Raw genomic sequence first — 18,963 nt, forward strand, 5'->3', positions numbered from 1 at the left:
TATGCGGTGTTATTTCATTTTAAATGTCAAACGGGTTTTGTGGCTCCCAGTGTTTTCTGTGGGAAATGGGTCCATATTGGCTCTTTCAGTGGTAAACGTTGCCGACCCCTGCCCTAGCCCAATCACAGGACAATTTACAATGACCGATTAGCCCTCTAACTGATATGTTTCTGGACTGTGTGACAAAACTGGAGCACCCAGAGAAAACCCATGCAGTTCCAGGGAAAACATACAAACTCCCTACAGAAGGCACAGAATTGAACTTTAAACTCTGATAATTGAATCAATAAAATGTCTGTTTATGGAGACTAGCTGCATCACAACCTCATCGCACAGTACTCTGTATTACCACTAGGTGGACCACGTGAAAGGGAAATGCTTTCATTCAAGATTCAATGTCATTTCCAGTACAGGTGTAAGGGAGAACAAAATAATTGTTACTCCAGATCTGAGACAACATTAAAAAACCGTAAGATAAAGAACACAATAATTTGAAAAAAACACACAATAAGCAAATATGTAGAATAGCTCATATTCATAGATTGTTCATAAAATGACTCTGGGAACAGGAGTGTCTGTACGTAAGATGACTGACAGGATATGATAAAGAAGCATGTTGGGGTGGGTTAGTGGATGGAGGTGTTGATCAGCCCTACTGCTTGTAGATAGTAACCATTTTCTGCTGGTTCTGGTGTGGATACTATATAGCCTCCTCCTTTATTGGAATAAGACAAACAATCCATGAGGCAGGGTGGGGTATGTTACTGGCCCTTTTCCAGCACCTTCCTGTGTATACATCTTTAATGGTGGGTAGCCTCAGCCAGCAATACATCTGACAGTTTTCAATAGACATTGTGAAGCTTTCCTATCAACTGTAGTGCAGTTTCCGTACCATGCAGTGATGCAGTATGGAGTGATATGTTCTCATTTTAAAAAAAAACACTTTTGACTCCAAGCTAGCAACTTAGATGGAAGGAATTTTAGCTGTATTTTAACATGTCATAATTGCTGGAAAAACAATAATTTTCTTCAGTTTACTTGTTCATTTTGGAGCTCTGCAGATTTGTATAGTTTCTGGTTTAGCCGCTGGCCATTTCTAATCAAGCTGATGCTGTGTGGATCAACACACAAAATACCAGAGAAACTCAGCAGGCCAGGCAGCATCTATGGAGGAAAATGAATCGTCATAAGTTTGAACCAAGACCCTTCACCAGGATTGGAAATGAAAGGGACAGGAACCAAAAATAAAAGGAGGGAAAAATAAGAAGAGTAGGAGCTAGCAGGTGATGGGTGAATCCAAGTGAGAGAGGATAAATGGGTTATGGGAAAACGAGGATAAGGGAATCCTTGTGGCCCTGTTTCCTCTTCTCATTCCCCATACCCTTTCTCATCACCTGCTTATTATGACTGGCTCTCCATTCCTTCCCTTTGTTCTGTGATGATCTATCCTCTCCCATCGGACTGTTGTTCCTCAGCACTTTGCTTTCCCTACCTATCACCTCGCAGCTTCTCGCATTACATAACTTTGTGGATTTCCTTAACGATGTATTGAAAAGAGGTGAAGAATGCACATTTAGCATTCACTTTCAGGTTTAAGTCTGAATGCGTGTTAAGGTGAAAAATGTCAATTTTAAATGAAAGAAATGCACATAAAATGCTGGAAGAACTCAGCAGGTCAGCTAGCATCAATAGAGAAGAATAAACAGTTAATATTTTTGGCTGAGACCCTTCATGAAGGACTGAAGACAAATCTGGAGGAAACCAGAATAAGAATGGGGACAGGAGAAGGTGTACATGCTGGCAGATAAGACCAGGTGCAGGGGAAGTTACACCTTGTTAGCTGCTAGCTTGTACTCTTTTCTTTCCTCTCTTCCCCACCCCCCCCGCCCTCACTTCCTTGTTCTGATGACTTCTCACTTTCTCTCCTTAATGGATCTCAGTCTGAAATGTCAACTGTTTATTCATTTCAGCAGATGCTGCCTGACCTGTTGAGTTCCTGCAGCAATTTATGTGCATCCCTCAAGATTTCGAGCATCTGTGGAATTTCCTGACTTTGTAGTTTTAATATGGAATTGAGTGTTCTTAATAACTGAAAAGCAGGAGTAGATATGTTGTGGCAATTGAGCTTTAACAGGAATGAAAGTCATAGAATTCTATGTTATCAAATTAGCAAATATATTTGCTGTAGGGTAACATTGCGACATTGGCTTTTTAATAGAAAATTGAAAATGTTGTGGAATGTCCTAAAAATTGAGGAGAGGTGGTTTTTATTTCCTGCTTCTGTAACAGGGTTACTCCCTTTTACATTATGCTTTTCCTTGAAAACTGTGGAACAATAACCGCGCACTTAGTCGCAGCGCCTCTCCAGGTCCAACTAATGGTGCAAATGTTTATCTTAAATATTTTTCTTGTGACATTGGTAATACAAAGTATTGGAAATCCAGTTCATTAGTTCATTGGCGAGACCAACAGCAGAGGAGCTGTGTGGCTTTGGGTTGTTGCGTGGACCAGGGTCCTCATTCCATGGTGTCACCTGTGCAGCCAGCCAGAGGTGCTATGGGAGAGAACAGATGGCTGGCGGGATTGCTGGAATCCATGCTGTGTTGGGGGCTTGTCCCTACAGGCTGACCCTCTCATTGGTGCTACTCTCCACTGTTTGCTCCCCGGAAGACAAGCTGGATTGCCTTTGCCAGCGGCTGACCCAGAGTGAGATGAGGAACTGCTGCAAGCTTGTTCTCGCAGAAACATGGCTCCAGGACAACATCCCTTACACCATCAATCATCAGGCTATGCCACTCAGGGGCTTGTGCTAATATTATTTTGTGATTGTATGTGCTATTGTAACTATATGTCTAGTGTGTGTGACTGTATGTACTGTATTTTGCACCTTGGTCCCAGAGGAATGATGTGTCATTTAACTGAATACATCTATATTGTTGATTGACACTTGAACCTTTTTCTCTAAAAGCATCCTGATTATCTCTTGAAAATCTTTGTAATATTTAATCTTTTATGTTAAATTATTCTGCTTATTACAAGTATCATATCAGACTAATTCCTTCTAGGTGGAGTAATGGTTTCAGCATTCTGAACAAATAAGACTCTTTTTGAATTCTGATGCTACTGTTTGTAGTTGTAGCTGCCAATATCAGTTTGTATCAATATATTCTTAGCTTGTTGTATGCTATCTGGGTATATTTCAGACATTAAATTAAAGTTTATAGATGGTTGAAAAGAACATTTATCAATAATATTTCTTGATGAACTTCTAATTTTCAGTGCTTCATGGAGCTGAACCCTTACCATATTACACTGCTGCCCATGCAATGAATTGGTGTTTACAGTGTGCACAAGGAGTGGCATACCTACATGGCATGAAACCCAAGGCTTTAATCCACAGGGACCTCAAACCACCAAAGTATGTTCTTTCTTAATAAATTGAAGAACAGCAGTTAATATAGACTGTATCAATGGGAAACACGATGAATTTTGGATGCAAGTTTAAGATTGGAGTTAATTTAGATTGGAAAGATTTTTGGTCATTCATAAGTTATCATTTGTATAACTGGAAGTGCTTAATGTTGAAACAAAACCTATTTTATTTGCTACTGTGTGGAAAAAAGTTTTCTAGAGTTGGTGGGCTCTCTCAAAACAGAGCTCGGGTTTCCTGTAATTCCTCTGCAATGACCAAGCAAGTTAGCAATGAAAACACATTTTCACATTTAGTTTGATGAAGCAACTTTATTTAACTCTTAATTAAAATAATGAAAACATTAGTAACTCAATTAATTATGTTTAGCTCTTAACTACAGCTCTAATTCAACTTGTACCTACAGCTACAAATTTAGTTCAACTAAAAGAGCAAAACTCAGACTTCTTTATTTGATCCTTCACTAATAAATCAAGTTCAGAGTTGCACACAGTTCATGTTAATTGGTGGTAAGCATTACAAATTAGCAGTGTTGCCTGTATATTTTTAACCACTCAGTTATTAGCCACCGGGGAGCCCCAACATTTCAACAATATATCGAGGTTGTCAGGCCCTGTTTGAAATCCAATCCATGGAGAAACTCCAAAAATCCCTTGAAACAACTTTACAATTATACTGTTTAGGAGTTTCCTTATCTCTCCTCAAAGTGATTAACAACTCCATATAAGACAAGATCCCTGATACACAATTTACTGGAAACTACCAAGCAATTTCCAATAATTGGCCTAAGACGGGCCTACCTGTATAACCACAGCCTAAAGCTAAATTTGGGGCAGCCATGTTGTCAACATGTTCAGCTGTTTTATAACTGTTCCTACAGGCAAGTCACAACTAATTCTGTTTCATCTCACTACACAGACAAATCCACTATAACCAAGGAAGTATGCACGTTTGACCAAGCTAGTGCCCTATCTCAAGAATCAATCTATTGAATCTCAGTTGTTCTGCCTCTATTTTAAATATATCCTTGCTTCAATGAAAGACAATATTCCAAATGTGGTCCTCAAAGAAATGGAGCAAGACTGGATAGCAGAGAGGTACAGCTAGTAGATTCGCTACCTCAAAGCGACAAAAAACATGGTCCGGTGCCAACTAAAATTGAAGGCTAGTTCAATCATGGTTACCTGCCCAACATTGAAAAGGAAGCATCTGATCATCGATCTCACTTTTGTTTATCGGATTCTGCACCTATAACGATTATATCATTTACCTGCATTGCTTTGACTGGATTTCCATTTGGCATCATATGGCAACTAGTTTTTGGTTTTTTGAACAATATGAACTGTGGTGACATGGCGTAATAGTTACATACTGAATACTGACTGGATATCCCTAAAAATAGATTACTGAAATTGCAGTTTTGTTTCTCCCAATGAAGCTTGCTGCTGGTTGCTGGCGGGACAGTTCTGAAGATCTGTGACTTTGGCACAGCCTGTGATATTCAAACTCACATGACCAACAACAAGGGAAGTGCTGCCTGGATGGCTCCAGAAGTTTTTGAAGGTAAACATTTGAAAGTTGCTTGGGACATCACTTTAGTTTCTCCTCTTGGCTCACCTCAAAGATGGGGCGCTGCAGTACTATAGCAGTTAGCACAGCGTTATTACAGATCAGGGTGTCAGATTTCAGAGTTCATTTCCGGATTTGTTCCTTCTTTCCGGGTGCACATGGGTTTCCTCTGGGTGCTCTGGTTTCCTCCCACAGTCCAAAAGTTGGTAGGTTAATTGGTCATTGTAAATTGTCCTATGACTAGGGTTAAATAGGTGCATTGCTAGGTGGCAAGGCTCAGTGCCTGTTCCGCACTGTATCTGTAAATAATAAATAACTCGTGAATTAACTTTATTCACCATATATATTTATATGTGTTGGGAATTTGCTGTGGTGTGTTGGTGAAACATGCAACAAAAATGACAAATTTCAACAACTATACAGAATAATGAAGTATATAAAAATACAGTTAGAAATACAGCCATAGAATAAAATGTACATATATACCAGCATGTATTTACAATCTAAGCAGCATTATAAAAAGTGGTTTAAAGTATTTGAAGCATGACAAAGCATTTAATTCATTTTTAATGACACAAAATCACTCAGCCCTGTATTGGACTGTTTGAGAGAGTATTTGGATTGGTACAAAGAAGATTTTTTATTTTCATCAATGGTACATGCCTCACTTGATAAAGAAGTTATTTTTGGAAAATCTTTACTAAAGTTGGACTTTGAAGATTGGGTTTAATGTGTAGGATTGATAGCTGTAAGTGTATATGTATATTAAGTAGTTAAATTAAAAATAGTGCAAAAACAGGAATAATTTAATAAAAGATATTGAAGTAATATTCAGTGTCTTTTAGAAATCACATGAGTGTAATTGGGCAACATGGGCTGGTTGGACTAGAAGAGCCTGTTAGTTTGTTGTATTTGTATCTAATATAAAGTAAAATAATAACTGCTTCAGGCTTCAAAGAGGTTGCATTTTTTAAATTTAAATTTGATGTGACTTGTTGAATTTGTGTTGCAGGAAGTAATTATAGCGAAAAGTGTGATGTCTTCAGCTGGGGCATTATTCTGTGGGAAGTAATAACTCGCCGAAAACCTTTTGATGAAATTGGTGGTCCTGCATTTCGCATCATGTGGGCTGTCCACAATGGTAAGTTAACTGCTTACAAAATATCCTCTTAGCAGTAACTTAGTAGTTTTGTGATTTGAATACTAAGCATTGAGTGCCTATTGCATTGCCCACTGAGTACTGTATCTACCCTGAGTATTTATTGTTTCTGTGACCTCGTGGATTCTCCTGGGTGCTCCCACATCATTGAAATGTTCCCACAACCAATGAACCCACTTTCAAGAACTTCTCATCTCATGTTATTGCTATTTATTTATATTTGCATTTGCACAGTTTGTTGCCTTCTGCACTCTGGTTGAATGTCCTAGTTAGGTGATCTTTCACTGATTCTGTTATAGTTACTATTGTATAGATTTGTTGAGTATGCCTACAAGAAAATCTCAGGATTGTACATGGTGACATATATGTGCTTTGATAACAAATTTATTTTGAACATATCAAAACGTGAGGGTTTATGGGTTATTTAGTTTCTGTAAATTATCTATAATGTGTAGATGAGGGGTAGAATGAAATGGGATCAGTGTAGGATTGGTGTCAGTTGGTTGGCACAGACTCGATGGCCCAAAGGGCCTGTTACTGTGCTGTTTCTAACCAAACTGACTATCTCTAATTGACTAATTAAGCTAGAACGCAGTGTGCACCAATGGATTGTCAACTCCCATGAGGCAAGAGCAAAGTTGCAGCTTAATATTTAAGGGAAGTGCAACAGGATTAAAAATATCTTTGTTTATTTTTAGTTTGATGTGTTAAACTGATGGTGAAGCTGTCTTAAACTCTGGTGAGATTGAAATATGCTTTTTTATTCAATTTATAGGGGTTCCCACTAATCTACTATAAACTGATATATTGAAAACAGACTATTGAAAAGACAAAATTGAGACAGGGCAGTTGATTTTATTGAATCAGTCGTTAAGATAAGTGTGACATGACAGGTGAAGTGATGTAGCTGGGATATGGAGGAGTTTATGGAAACTACTGAGCTTCACAGCAGCTACAATTATAGGAACATACAAAATGCTGCAGGAACTCAGTAGGTCAGGCAGCATCTATGAAGAAGAATAAAGAACCGAAGTTTTGGGCTAAGGCTCTTCATCAGGACAGAGCAGGTGCGGCCATTTGCATGGGCGATTGTAAGATCGGGGTTCAGTCCTGCCACTCTCTGTATGCAGTTTGTAAAAGATGACTGGAAAATTGCAAAGGTTAGTCTGTTGTTTAAAAATGGTGGGAGGCAGCACAAAGGAAACTAGTTGTGTTAGCCTGACATCAGTGGTTGGGAAGTTGTTGGAATCAATAGATAGGGATGAGATTACGGAGTACCTGGAGGCACATGACAAGATAGGCCAAAACCAGCATGGTTTCCTGAAAGAAAAATCCTGCTTGACAAACCTACTGCAATTAGTTTAGGGAATGGCAAAGAAGTGGCAAATGAAATACAATGTTGGAAAATGTATGGTCAAGATTGATGAGAAAGATTCCAGGAATAAAAGGGTTACCGTATGAGGGACGTCTAGCACCTCTTGGGCTGTATTCCCTGGAGTTCAGGAGAATGAGGGGGGATCCCATAGAAACAGTCCAAATTTTATAAGGCCTGAACAGATTAGATATGGCCAAGTTCTTTCCCATGGTAGGGGAATCTAGGACAAAAGGCCATGACTTCAGGATTGAAGGACTAAGATGCAGAGAAATTACTTTAGTCAGAGGGTAGTAAATCTGTGGATCTTGTTGCTGTGAGCTGCTGTGGAAGCCAAGTCATTGAGTGCATTTACATAGAACATAGAATAGTACAGCACAGTACAAGCCCTTCGGCTCACAATGTTGTGCCAACCCTTAAACCCTGCCTCCCATATAACCCCCCCACCTTAAATTCCTCCATATACCAATTAAAGCAGAGGTAGATAGTTTCTTGATTAGCCAGGGCATTAGGAGATATGGGGAGAAGGCAGGGGAGTGGGGATGACTGGAAGAAGTGGATCAGCCCATGATTGAATGGCAGAGCAGACTCAATGGGCCAAATAGCCTACTTCTGCTCCTATATCTTATGGTCTTAAGGTTCTCCCCATGACCACGTGGATTTCCTTTGGGTGCTCTAGTTTCTTCCCTCATTCCAAAGATGTGAGGGTTAGCGTTGATAACTCGGCATGCTACATTGGCACTAGAAGTATGGCAGCACTTCCAGACTGCAGACTCTGTTGGTAATTAACACAAACGATGCACTTCACTATATGTTTTGATATTTCAATGTACATGTCACAAATAATTTATGATGCTAATGTGCCAAAGGCTTTCTTACAACCTTATCCTCCTGTACCACCACTTCCAATCAATAATGGACCAGTATTTCCAGATCCCTTTGTTCTACCACGCTCCTCAGGAGATGGGAGGTTGGAACATGTACAACAAGCTGGAGGAACTCAGCAGATTGGGCAGCATCCGTGGAAAGGAGCAGTCAATGTTTTGGGCTGAGACGCTTCTAGTCTAGCCTGAAACGTTGACTGCTCGTTTCCACGGATGCTGCCCGAACTGCTGAGTTCATCCAGCTTGTTGTACGTGTTGCTTTGACCACAGCATCTGCAGTGTACTTTGTGTTTACTGTAGGAGGTTGGAATTTGTATAAGGTGTTGGTGAGGCCTCAGTAGGAGTATTGTGAGCAGTTTTGGTCACCTCCATACAGGAAAGATGTAAATAAGGTTGAAAGAGTACAGAGAAAATTTTCAGGGATATTGCTGGGACTGAAGAACCTGAGTTTATAGGAAAGGTTGAATAGGTTAGAACTTAGACAGAGACGTAACATAAAGATTTTTACTCCTCATGTATATGAAGGATGTAAGTAATAAAGTCAATTCAATTTAAGGGGAAAGTGAAGGGTAACTTCTTCACTGAAAAGGTTATGAGAGTGGGGAAATGAGCTGCCAGCACAGGTGGTGCATGCATGCTCAATTTGAATGTTACAAGGATTACAGGAGTATGGAGTGCCTTGGTCCAGTTGCAGGTTGATTAGGCAGTTTGGTTCGGCATGGACTAGCTGGCCAAAGGGCCTTTTTCTCTGCTGAACTTTTCTATGACTATGACTGAAAGTGTAGATAAGTACATAGATGAGAGAGGTTTGGAAGGCAATGGTCCTCGTGCAGGTAGATGGGATCAGGCTGGCACAGTCTATGTGGGTTGTGCTGTAGTGCTGTATGACTCTATGATTCCAAATTAGATAAAAACTGAAATTTTAATACTTCATAACATATCCCTTTATATAAGTGTGATGGTAACTTGAATATCAGTACTATTTTAGGAACTTTTTTTCTAGTCTGTTATATCTGTCACTGTAGCAACTGTTTGCTGTTCAGTGTTTATTTAAAATTCAAAATCATCATTTCCCTGAAGGTAATGAAGATCTTATACAATATTGCCCTCTGACACTGGATATTGAAGAAGATCTTTATTGACATTCTTGTTCTGACTCGTAGGATATGAACACTTTTAAGAATAAACAGGTTTCCTCAGTGAAAATTGTGTGAATGTTTTTCCCAAAACCAAGAATTACTTATTTTCGGCAGGAAGGAAAGAGAAAATATCAACGCTGCTAATATAATTGTTGACTCAGGAGATGACAGGACTATAATGTCAGATAGCTGCCTTCCCTCTTCCTTCCCTGAAAATATCAATTCTTATTAGTAGGAAACAGAGAATTGAAGGTCTTCTCAGCCTCTCAACACTCCTGCACTTACTAGTAGTAACTCATAGTGTATCACAGCAGGTAATTTTTCCTTCAGAAATGAGGAGCTCTTTGTGGTAGAGGGTTGGCAGTCGCAAAACAAAAAAAAAGTCATCTTTACTTTTTCAAAGTAATAATTTACCTACAAAGTTTACACAGTTAAAGGTATTGGAATAAGTTTAGTTGATGTGACTTTCTATTGTCTGAAAGTTCAAAGTCAATTTATTATTGAAGTAGGTATATGTCATCATGTACCAGTTTGAGATTCAATTTCTTGTAGGCATTTACAGGAAAATAAATGCTATAGAATTTATGAAAAATTATACTTAACAACTGGCAAACATCCAGTGTGCAAAATGATACAAATAATAAATAAAAAGGTTGATTAATAGTATTGAGCTGTAGAGTCCTTGAAAGGGAGTCCATAGGTTGTGGATTTAGTTCAAAGTTCAAATCAAATTTATTATCAAAGTACACATATGTCACCATATACAGTTGCAAGTAAAAATTTGGAGGAAATTCAGTACTGTTGCTACTCTCCCTAGGAATGTGTGTCCTGCAAAGATCACACCAAGAGCACAACGTGCAGTGCTGATGGAGGTGAAAAAGAACCCAAGGGCAACTTGGATTTTCAGAGGGCCTTTGACAAATTGTCACTCATGATGCTGATTAACAAGCTACGAGCCCATGGTATTACAGTAAAGGTTTTAGCATGGATAAAGTAGTTGGTGATTGGCAGTGGGTAAAGAATGGGAATAAAGGGAGCCTTCTCTGGTTGGCTGATGGTTATCTAGTGCTGTACCGCAGGGGTCTATGTTGGGACCAGTTAGTTTTACATTATGTCAATGAGTTGGGTAATGGAATTGATGGCTTTGTTGCAAAGTTTGCAGATGATGTGAAGATAGTTGGAGGGGCAGGTAGTTTTGCAGAAGTAGTCTTCGACAGAAGAGGACAATTGGCAAAGAAGTGGCATATGTAATACAGTGTCAGGAAGTGTACTTTGGTAAAAGAAATGAAAGGGTTGCCTATTTTCTAAATGAAGAGAAAATACAAAAAACTGAGGTGCAAAGGGACTTAAGAGTCCATATTCAGGATTCTGTAAAGGTTAATTTGCAGGTTGAGTCTGTGGTGAGGAAGGTAAATATGATGTTAGGAGGATTAGAATAGAGAAGCGAGGATGTAATGTTGAGACTTTTTAAAGTACTGGTGAGGCCTTACTTGGAGTGTTGTGAGCAGTCTTGGCCCCTTATCTTAGAAGAAACTGGAGAACATTCAAAGGAGTTTCACAAAAATGATTCCAAGATTGAATGCTTTGTTATATAAATAGTGTTTGATGGCTCTGGGCCTGTATTTGCTGGAATTCAGAAGAGTGAGTCATGATCTCATTGAAACATTAAATGGTGAAAGGCCTTGATAGAGTGGATGTGCAGCAGAAGTTCCCTATGGTGAGAGAGTCTAAGAAAAGAGGACACACCCTCAGAATAGAGGGGGGTCCTTTTAGAACGGAGATGGGGAGGAATTTCTTTTACCAGAGAGTGATGAATCTGTAGAATTCTTTGCCACAGGCAGCTGTGAAGGCCAAGCCTTTATGTATATTTAATGGCCTAATTCTACTCCTATATCTTGTGGTCTTATGATAACAGCAAAAAACCTGTAGAAATCTCTCGAACTTGCTCAGGTCTCTATTCATGCGTCCACTATAAGAAAAACACTAAACAAGAATGATGTTCATGGAAGGACACCATGGGGGAAACTACTATCTCCAAGAAAAATATTGCTGTATGACTCAAATTTCCAAAAGCCCCCTGGATGTTCCACAACGCCTCTGGGACAATGTTCTGTACACAGATGAGACAGAAGTTGAAATGCACACAGGTATGTTTGGAGGAAAGCACTGCTCACCAACCTCATCCCAGCTGTGAACCATGATGGAAGGAGCATCATGGCTTGGGGCTGCTTTGCTGCCTCAGGGCCTGTACAGCTTACAATCATTGAGGGAACAATGAATTCAAAGTTGGATCAAGACATTTTACAGGAAAATGTCAGGATAGTGATCCGACAGCTGAAGCTTAATAGAAGTTGGATGATGCAACAAAACAATGATTCAAAGCACAAGAGTAAATCAACAACAGAATGGTTTTAAAAAAAAAAGAAAATTCATGTTTTGGAACGGCCAAGTCAGAGTCCAGACCTTAACACAATTGAGATGCTGTGGCATGACCTGAAGAGGGCTGCTCATGCAAGGAATCCCAGAAATATTACTGAACTGAAACAGTTTTATATGGAGGAATGGTCTTAGATTCCTCTTTGCCATTGTGCAAGTCTCATCAGCAGCTACAGGAAACGTTTAGTGGAGGTATTTACTGCTAAAGGAGGTTCTATCAGTTATTAAATACAAGGGGATCACATCCTCTTTCTAGCCTGGACTATGAATGATTAAGCAGTGTGTTCAATAAAGACGTGAAAAGTACAATTGTTCGTGTATTATTAGTTTAGGCAGATTGTGTTTGTCTATTATTGTGACTGAGATGAACAGTAGACTACTTTTCATGAATAATTAATGCAGAAAACCAGGTAATTGCAAATGGTTTACAAACTTTTTCTTGCATCTGTGCAACCCCAAGATCAATTTTCTTGCAGGCATACTCATTAAATCCTTAATAGAATAATGATAAAATCAATGAAAAACCGCAACAACTTGGTATCCAACTGGAATGCAATAGGCAGCAAACTGTGAAGATAGAAAAAGAAAGGAAGAATAATAATAAATATCAAGAACATGAGATGAAGAGTCCTGGAAAGTGAGTCCATTGGTTTTTGGGAATATTTCAATGACGAGGCAAGTGACATTGAGTGAAGCTATCCCTTTTCATTCAAGAGCCTGGTGATTGAGGGGTAATAACTTCCTGAACCCTTGTGCTGTGAGTCCTGAAACTCCTGTACCACCTTTCTGATGCCATCTGCAAGGAGGGAACATGTCCTGGGTGGTGAGTGTCCCTGATGATGGATGCTGCTTTTCAGGAACAGTGCTCCATGTAGATATGCTGAATGTTGAGGAGGACTTTACCTGTGATGGACTGGACCATGCCACTACTTTTTGTAGGGTTTTCTATTCAAGCACATTGGTATTTCCATACCAGGGTGAGATGCAGCCACTAACATGTTAATGTTTGTTAATGGTTTTTGATGTTGGTTAAATATCATGGTGCTTGAACTAAGGAAACAATGGTGTATTTGGAATCTGGAGTTTGTTTCTATTCACATTTATTGAATGTATTTTAGGTACCCGACCGCCTCTAATCAAAAATCTACCCAAACCAATTGAAAGCTTAATGACCCGTTGTTGGTCTAAAGATCCTGCCCAGCGTCCATCAATGGAGGAGATAGTGAGGATAATGACTCATTTAATGAAGGTAGGTTGTCTCAGGTAACATGTTGAATAGAAGAGTTTCCAGTAACAAATGTTCAAATACAACTAATACAGTCAGCTTACAAGGACTGTTACTTTGGAACAAGGTTAGCCTATGTTCTGTGCTCACCTGAGAGCGAAGCATGAGTCCAGAATTCTAAAAATGTTATAAACTAAATTAGAACATAAGATATATGAGTAAAATTAGGCCATTTAGCCTATCAAGTCTGTTTCATCATGGCTGATCCATTTTCCCTCTCTGCCCTAATCTCCTGCCTTTTCCCCGTATCCTTTCATGCCCAGTCTAATCAGAAATCTGTCAACCTCCACCTTAAATACTCCTGGGCTTGGCCTCCACAGCTGCCTGTCGCACTGAAACTTGAGCAATACACACAAAATGTAGGAGGAACTCAGCGGGTCAGGCAGCATCTGTGGAAGGGATTTAAACAGTGGGCATTTTGGGCCAAGACCTGAAATATTTGGTACTATTTCCACCAGTGCATTTGCATATGGTCACTTTCTGAGCATGTTCATCCTCACCCTCTGCTTTACTGATCATGTCGAGCCTGAAAAACATTGTAAAACAGGAGATTCTGTTGAAGCTGGAAATTTTGAGTAAAACACACAACATGTTGGAGGAGCTCAGCAGGTCAGACATCATCTATGGAGAGGAATGAACAGTTGAAGTTTCAGCCAAGACCCTTCAGCAGGACTCATTTTGCTCTGCTTTTGTTTAGTATTTCCCAGGAGCTGATGAACCTCTTCAGTACCTGTGTCACTACTCCGATGTGAGCCAGAGCAACTCAGCTACAAGCACAGGTATGCAATGGGGGTTTTCTCCCCAAGACTGCATGGGTTTCCTCCCAGAGTCCAAAGATGTACCAATTAATAGGTAAATTGGTCATTGTAAATTGTCCCATGATTAGGCCAGGATAAAATTCGAGTTGATGGGCGGTACAGTTCGGAAGGCCATGAGGGCTACTCCATATTGTATCGCAATAAATAAGTAAGTTTTCTGAAGAGGAACCAGAAGTTTCTTTAATTAACATTCAGACTGCTTAGACAATGACAAGAAAATATATTAAGAGGACAATGCTACACTGAAGGAGTGTTGGATTTGACGGGAACACACTGCTGTGCAATTATACTCTACGGCTAGACTGTAACACATTGGAGCAGAATTTGGCCTTTAGGCCTCTCGCATCTACTCTGCCATTCAATCATTATCTCTCTCAACCCCCACCTTCTGCCTTCTCCCCATAACCTTTAATTTTTAGATTGGATTAATTGAAAGCATCATTGAAACTTCAGTTGATGAGCTATTTGGAAACTACATTAATGCATGTCTTATTTAAATTAATGTTTTGTTATTCTTCATTGATAAGCATGATAATGAATGGTTTTAATGATTACTTTGTGGTTGCATCAAAGGCCTCCTTAGAAACTACAGATAAATTACATTATCTACTTTTAGGATCTTTTTTGGAAATTACCTCCACAAATACCAGTAACAAAAGTGATGCCAATGCAGAACCTAGTGACTTGCACGCAAATACTACCAACGACACAATCAAGCGTTTAGAATCAAAGCTTAAACTCACATCCAAGCAATCGGTAAGTCAATTATCCAATGCATTTTATTTTAGATTTATTTTCCTTTAATTTCCCCCTCCCTCTACTGTTGCTACACCATTTCCTTTCACTGGTTCTGAGGAGGGCAAATTAAACTCTTGATGTTGTGAATTAGAACAGTTCTATAATGTCTTCAGTCACTGTCAATCAGAGCGGTCATAGATTAGGTGGGGTTTTAGCAACACAACTGGAAAGGGCAGTAAAGAAGACACACTGCATACTTGGTAAGGGCATTCAGTAAAAACAAAGTTAAGAGATGATTTTGAAATGAAAACGTTAGTTAAGCCATATTTGGAGTACCATAAACACAAATGATTCTCCAGGTACTAGAAATCCAGAGCAACACATACAAAATGCAGGAGAAACTGAGCAGGTCAGGCAGCGTGGAACTGAAAAATAGTCTCTGTTTTGGGCTGGGACCCTTCATTATGACTGGCAGGGGAGGGTAGGAAGAATGCAGAATGAAAAGGTGGGGACAAGAGAAAGGAATACAAGCTGTCAGGTAATAGGTGAAACTTCCCTTTCACCTGGCCTCATCACTTGCTGGTATGATGGGAACTAACCCACCCAAAATTTCACCATAGTTCTTTAAGCCAAAAACTTTAGTATGGATAAAAAAAAACATTATGGGAATCATGTATAGGCCTTCAGATAGTACCCAAGATGTAGGGTTGAGATTGCAAAGGGAGCTGGAAAAGGCATGTAATAAGTGTAATGACTCAATTGTACTGTGGGGCTTCACTGTGCAAGGGGATTAGGAAAATAAGGTTGAGGTCGGATCACAAGAGAGGGAATTTGTTGAATGTCTATGAGATGGTTTTTTTAGAGCAGCTTGAGTCTACTGAAGAAAAGACTATCTTAGATTGGGTGTTGTGTAGTAACCCAGATATTATTAAGGGAGCTTAATGTAAAGGAATACTAAAGAGGCAGTGATCACAATATGATTGAATTCATACTGCAATTTGAGAGGGAGAAGCATACATCACGTGCATTGGAATAAAGGGAATTACAGAGTCATGAGAGAGGAGCTTGCCCAGGTGGATTGGAGGAGGATACTGCCAGGATGATAGTTGAAGTTTCTGGGAATAGTTCCCAAGGCACAGGATAGATATATCCCGCAGAAGAAGCTGTTCTCAAATGGCAAAGGTAGGCAATCATGGCTGACAAGGGAAATTAAAAACTGCATAATAGCCAAAAAAAGGTCATTTAAGGTAGCAAAATTGAGTGGAAATTGGATGATTGGGAAGCTTTTAAAATCCAACAAAAGGCAACTAAAAAGGCTATAAGAAAGGAAAAGATGAAATTTGAGGGCAAACTAGCCAATAATATAAAGCAAGATACTAATTTTCAGTTCTTTAAAGAGTAAAAGGGAGGTGAGAGATGATATTGGACCACTGGAAAATGATGCTGAGGGACAAGGAAATGGCATCTGTCTTCACTGTATGCCAGACATCTGTGAATGTCAAGGAGTAGGAGTGAGTGCTATGCAGACTCAAAGGGCTTAAGGTGGATAAGTCACCTGGACCAGGTGGACTACATCCCACAGCCCTGAGAGAGGATGCTGAAGAGATAGTGGATGCATTGGTCATGATCTTTCAAAAATCACTTGAATCAGGCATGGTCCTGGAGGACTGGGAGATTGCAAAAACTCCACTCTTTAAGAAGGGAGGAGGCTGAAAGAAAGGGAATGATAAGCCAGTTAACCTAACCTCAGTGGTTGGGAAAGTGTTGGAGTCCATTACAGAGGATGAGGTTTTGGGGTACTGTACTTAGAGACTAATGATAAAATAAGTCAAAGTCAGCATGGTTTCTGTAAAGGGAAATCTTGCCTGACAAATCTGTTAGAGTTCTTTGAGGAAGTAACAAGCAGGTGGCAAAGGAGAGGCAATGGATGTCATTTACTTGGGTTTTCAGAAGGCATTTGATAAGGTGCCACACATGAGGCTGTTTAACAAGATAAAATCCTATGGCATTACAGGAAAGATACTGGCGTGATAGAGGAATGGCTGACAGGCAGGACGCAGCGAGTGGGAATAAAATTGGCCTTTTCTGGTCATGTTCCTTAGGTGTCAGTATTGGGACTTTTCACATTTTTATCAGTGATTTAGATAATGGAATTGATAGTTTTGTGGCAACATTTGCAGATGGTATGAAGATAGGTGGAGGGGTACGTAGCGCCGAGGAAGCAATGCGATTGCAGCTGGACTTGAACAAATTGGAAGAATAGGCAAAAAAATGGCAGATGGAATACAGTGTTGAGAAATGTATAATAATACATTTTGGTAAAAGGAACAATAGTGCAGACTGTAATCTAAATGGGGAGAAAGTTCAAACATCAGAGGTGCAAAGGGACTTAGGAGTCTTCGTGCAAGACTCCCTGAAGGTTAATTTACAGACTGAATCTGTGGTAAAGAAGGCAAATTCAATGTTGTCATTTATTTCAAGGGGAATAGAGTATAGAAACAAGAAAATAGTGCTGAGCCTTTATAAGACACTAGTCAAGCCTCACTTGGAGTATTGTCAACAGTTTTGGGCCCCATATCTCAGAAAGGATGTTTTGTCAATGAAGAGAGTCCAGAGGATGTTCATGAGGATGATTCTGGGATTGAAGGAGTTAACATATGAGGAGTGTTTGGCAGCTTTGGGCCTGTACTCGCTGGAATTTAGAAGAATTTGGGGAGATCTCATTGAAACCTACCAAATGTTAAAAGGACTTAATGCAAAAATGTTGTAGGATGGATGCGAAGAGGAAATATCCTATGGTGAGGGCATCTAGAACTGGAGGGCGCAGTCTTAGAATTGAGAGGCGACCATTTAGAACAGAGGTAAGGAGGAAATTTTTTTAGCCAAATAGCAGTGAACCTGTAGAATGCTCTGCCACAGACTGCGGTGGAGGCCAAGTCTGTGGGTATATTTAAGGCGGAAGTTGATAGTGTCCTCATTGGCAAGTGCATCAAAGGAATGGTGAGAAGGCTGGTGTATAGGGTTGAGTGGGATCTGGGGTCAGCCATGATGGAATGACAGAGCAGACTCGATAGGCTGAATGGCCTAATTCTGCTCCTCTGTCTTATGGTATGCAATTAAACCAAAGCTGGAGACAGACTGATAGTTTCCCAAATTAAGAAGGACGTTGTAAACACATGAGGCTCTGCAAATGCTGGAAAACCAGAGTAACACTCACAAAATGCTGGAAATCCAGAGGAACACACACAGAATGCTGGAGGAACTCAGCAGGTCAGGCAGCATCTGTGGAAGTGAATAAACAGTCAATGTTTCAGGCTGAGAACTTCAGTTCTGATCATTACACCATAGCAAGGATGTTGAGTGTTTGGAGAGAGTGTGAAGGAGGTTTATCAGGTTGCTGAATAGAATGGAGTGTGTTAGGAAAACAGGAAATTTGGACAAACATAGTTGGAGTATGGGCCCAAACAAAGTTGCCAAAGTTGGAGATTTGGGGCTGAGGGATCACCTGAGAGAAGTGTATAAAACTAAGCATATCATAGATTGTATAGATAGGCAGAATCTTTTTCCCAGAGTGGTGAATAGAACACTTAAGGGCACAGATTTAAGGTGAGAGAGGTGCTCAAGGCAGCATAAAACATAAAAAAGTATTGAGACAAATACATGAACCAGCAGGGATTAGAGGAACATGGACCATGTGCAGACAGGTGGGATTAGTTTGGATGTTCAGGTTGGCATGCTGGTTGCTGCCTGTATGGTGTCTGAAGGGCCTAAACCTGCACTATACTATTTATTTTCTGATCTATATATTATATAGAAGTCTTGTGTCTCAACATTATGTACTTCCTAAGAAAGTTGTATATGTTTCATTTTGTATCCAGCCATTCTTTTGCATTGCTTTTGAATGCCTCCAAAAATTGGACTGTGACTGCCCGAACTTGCATAGAATCCCCATTGACAGCAGAGAAGGTTCACTTTACTCGAGGTTCAAATATAACTCACAATTGCAACATCCTCTTTGTACCAATTTGTCATTGGTTTATGGCAATTATTACTTTTCCTGTTCCAGCTCACCCTTTTTTAATCGTTTTGATATTTTTCCTCAAAGGTGTTCTTGTGAAGAGTGACATTTTGCT

At 39.8% G+C, this 18,963-nt stretch overlaps 1 protein-coding gene across 4 annotated transcripts in view; it reads left to right on the top strand.

Annotated features, from left to right (window-relative positions):
• map3k7 (mitogen-activated protein kinase kinase kinase 7) overlaps positions 1–18,963 on the top strand; it is a 135,344-nt gene that overhangs the window by 67,299 nt on the left and 49,082 nt on the right. For all 4 annotated transcript variants that reach the window (XM_059981397.1, XM_059981398.1, XM_059981399.1 and 1 more), the window contains exons 5-10: positions 3,280–3,418; positions 4,869–4,993; positions 6,012–6,140; positions 13,108–13,238; positions 13,972–14,053; positions 14,709–14,848. In XM_059981397.1, the coding sequence (XP_059837380.1) occupies positions 3,280–3,418; positions 4,869–4,993; positions 6,012–6,140; positions 13,108–13,238; positions 13,972–14,053; positions 14,709–14,848 (746 nt within the window). The remainder of the gene's footprint in view (positions 1–3,279; positions 3,419–4,868; positions 4,994–6,011; positions 6,141–13,107; positions 13,239–13,971; positions 14,054–14,708; positions 14,849–18,963) is intronic.

This window comes from Hypanus sabinus, chromosome 10, assembly GCF_030144855.1.
Source record: "Hypanus sabinus isolate sHypSab1 chromosome 10, sHypSab1.hap1, whole genome shotgun sequence".
In the NCBI taxonomy this organism is placed as follows: Eukaryota; Metazoa; Chordata; class Chondrichthyes; order Myliobatiformes; family Dasyatidae; genus Hypanus; species Hypanus sabinus.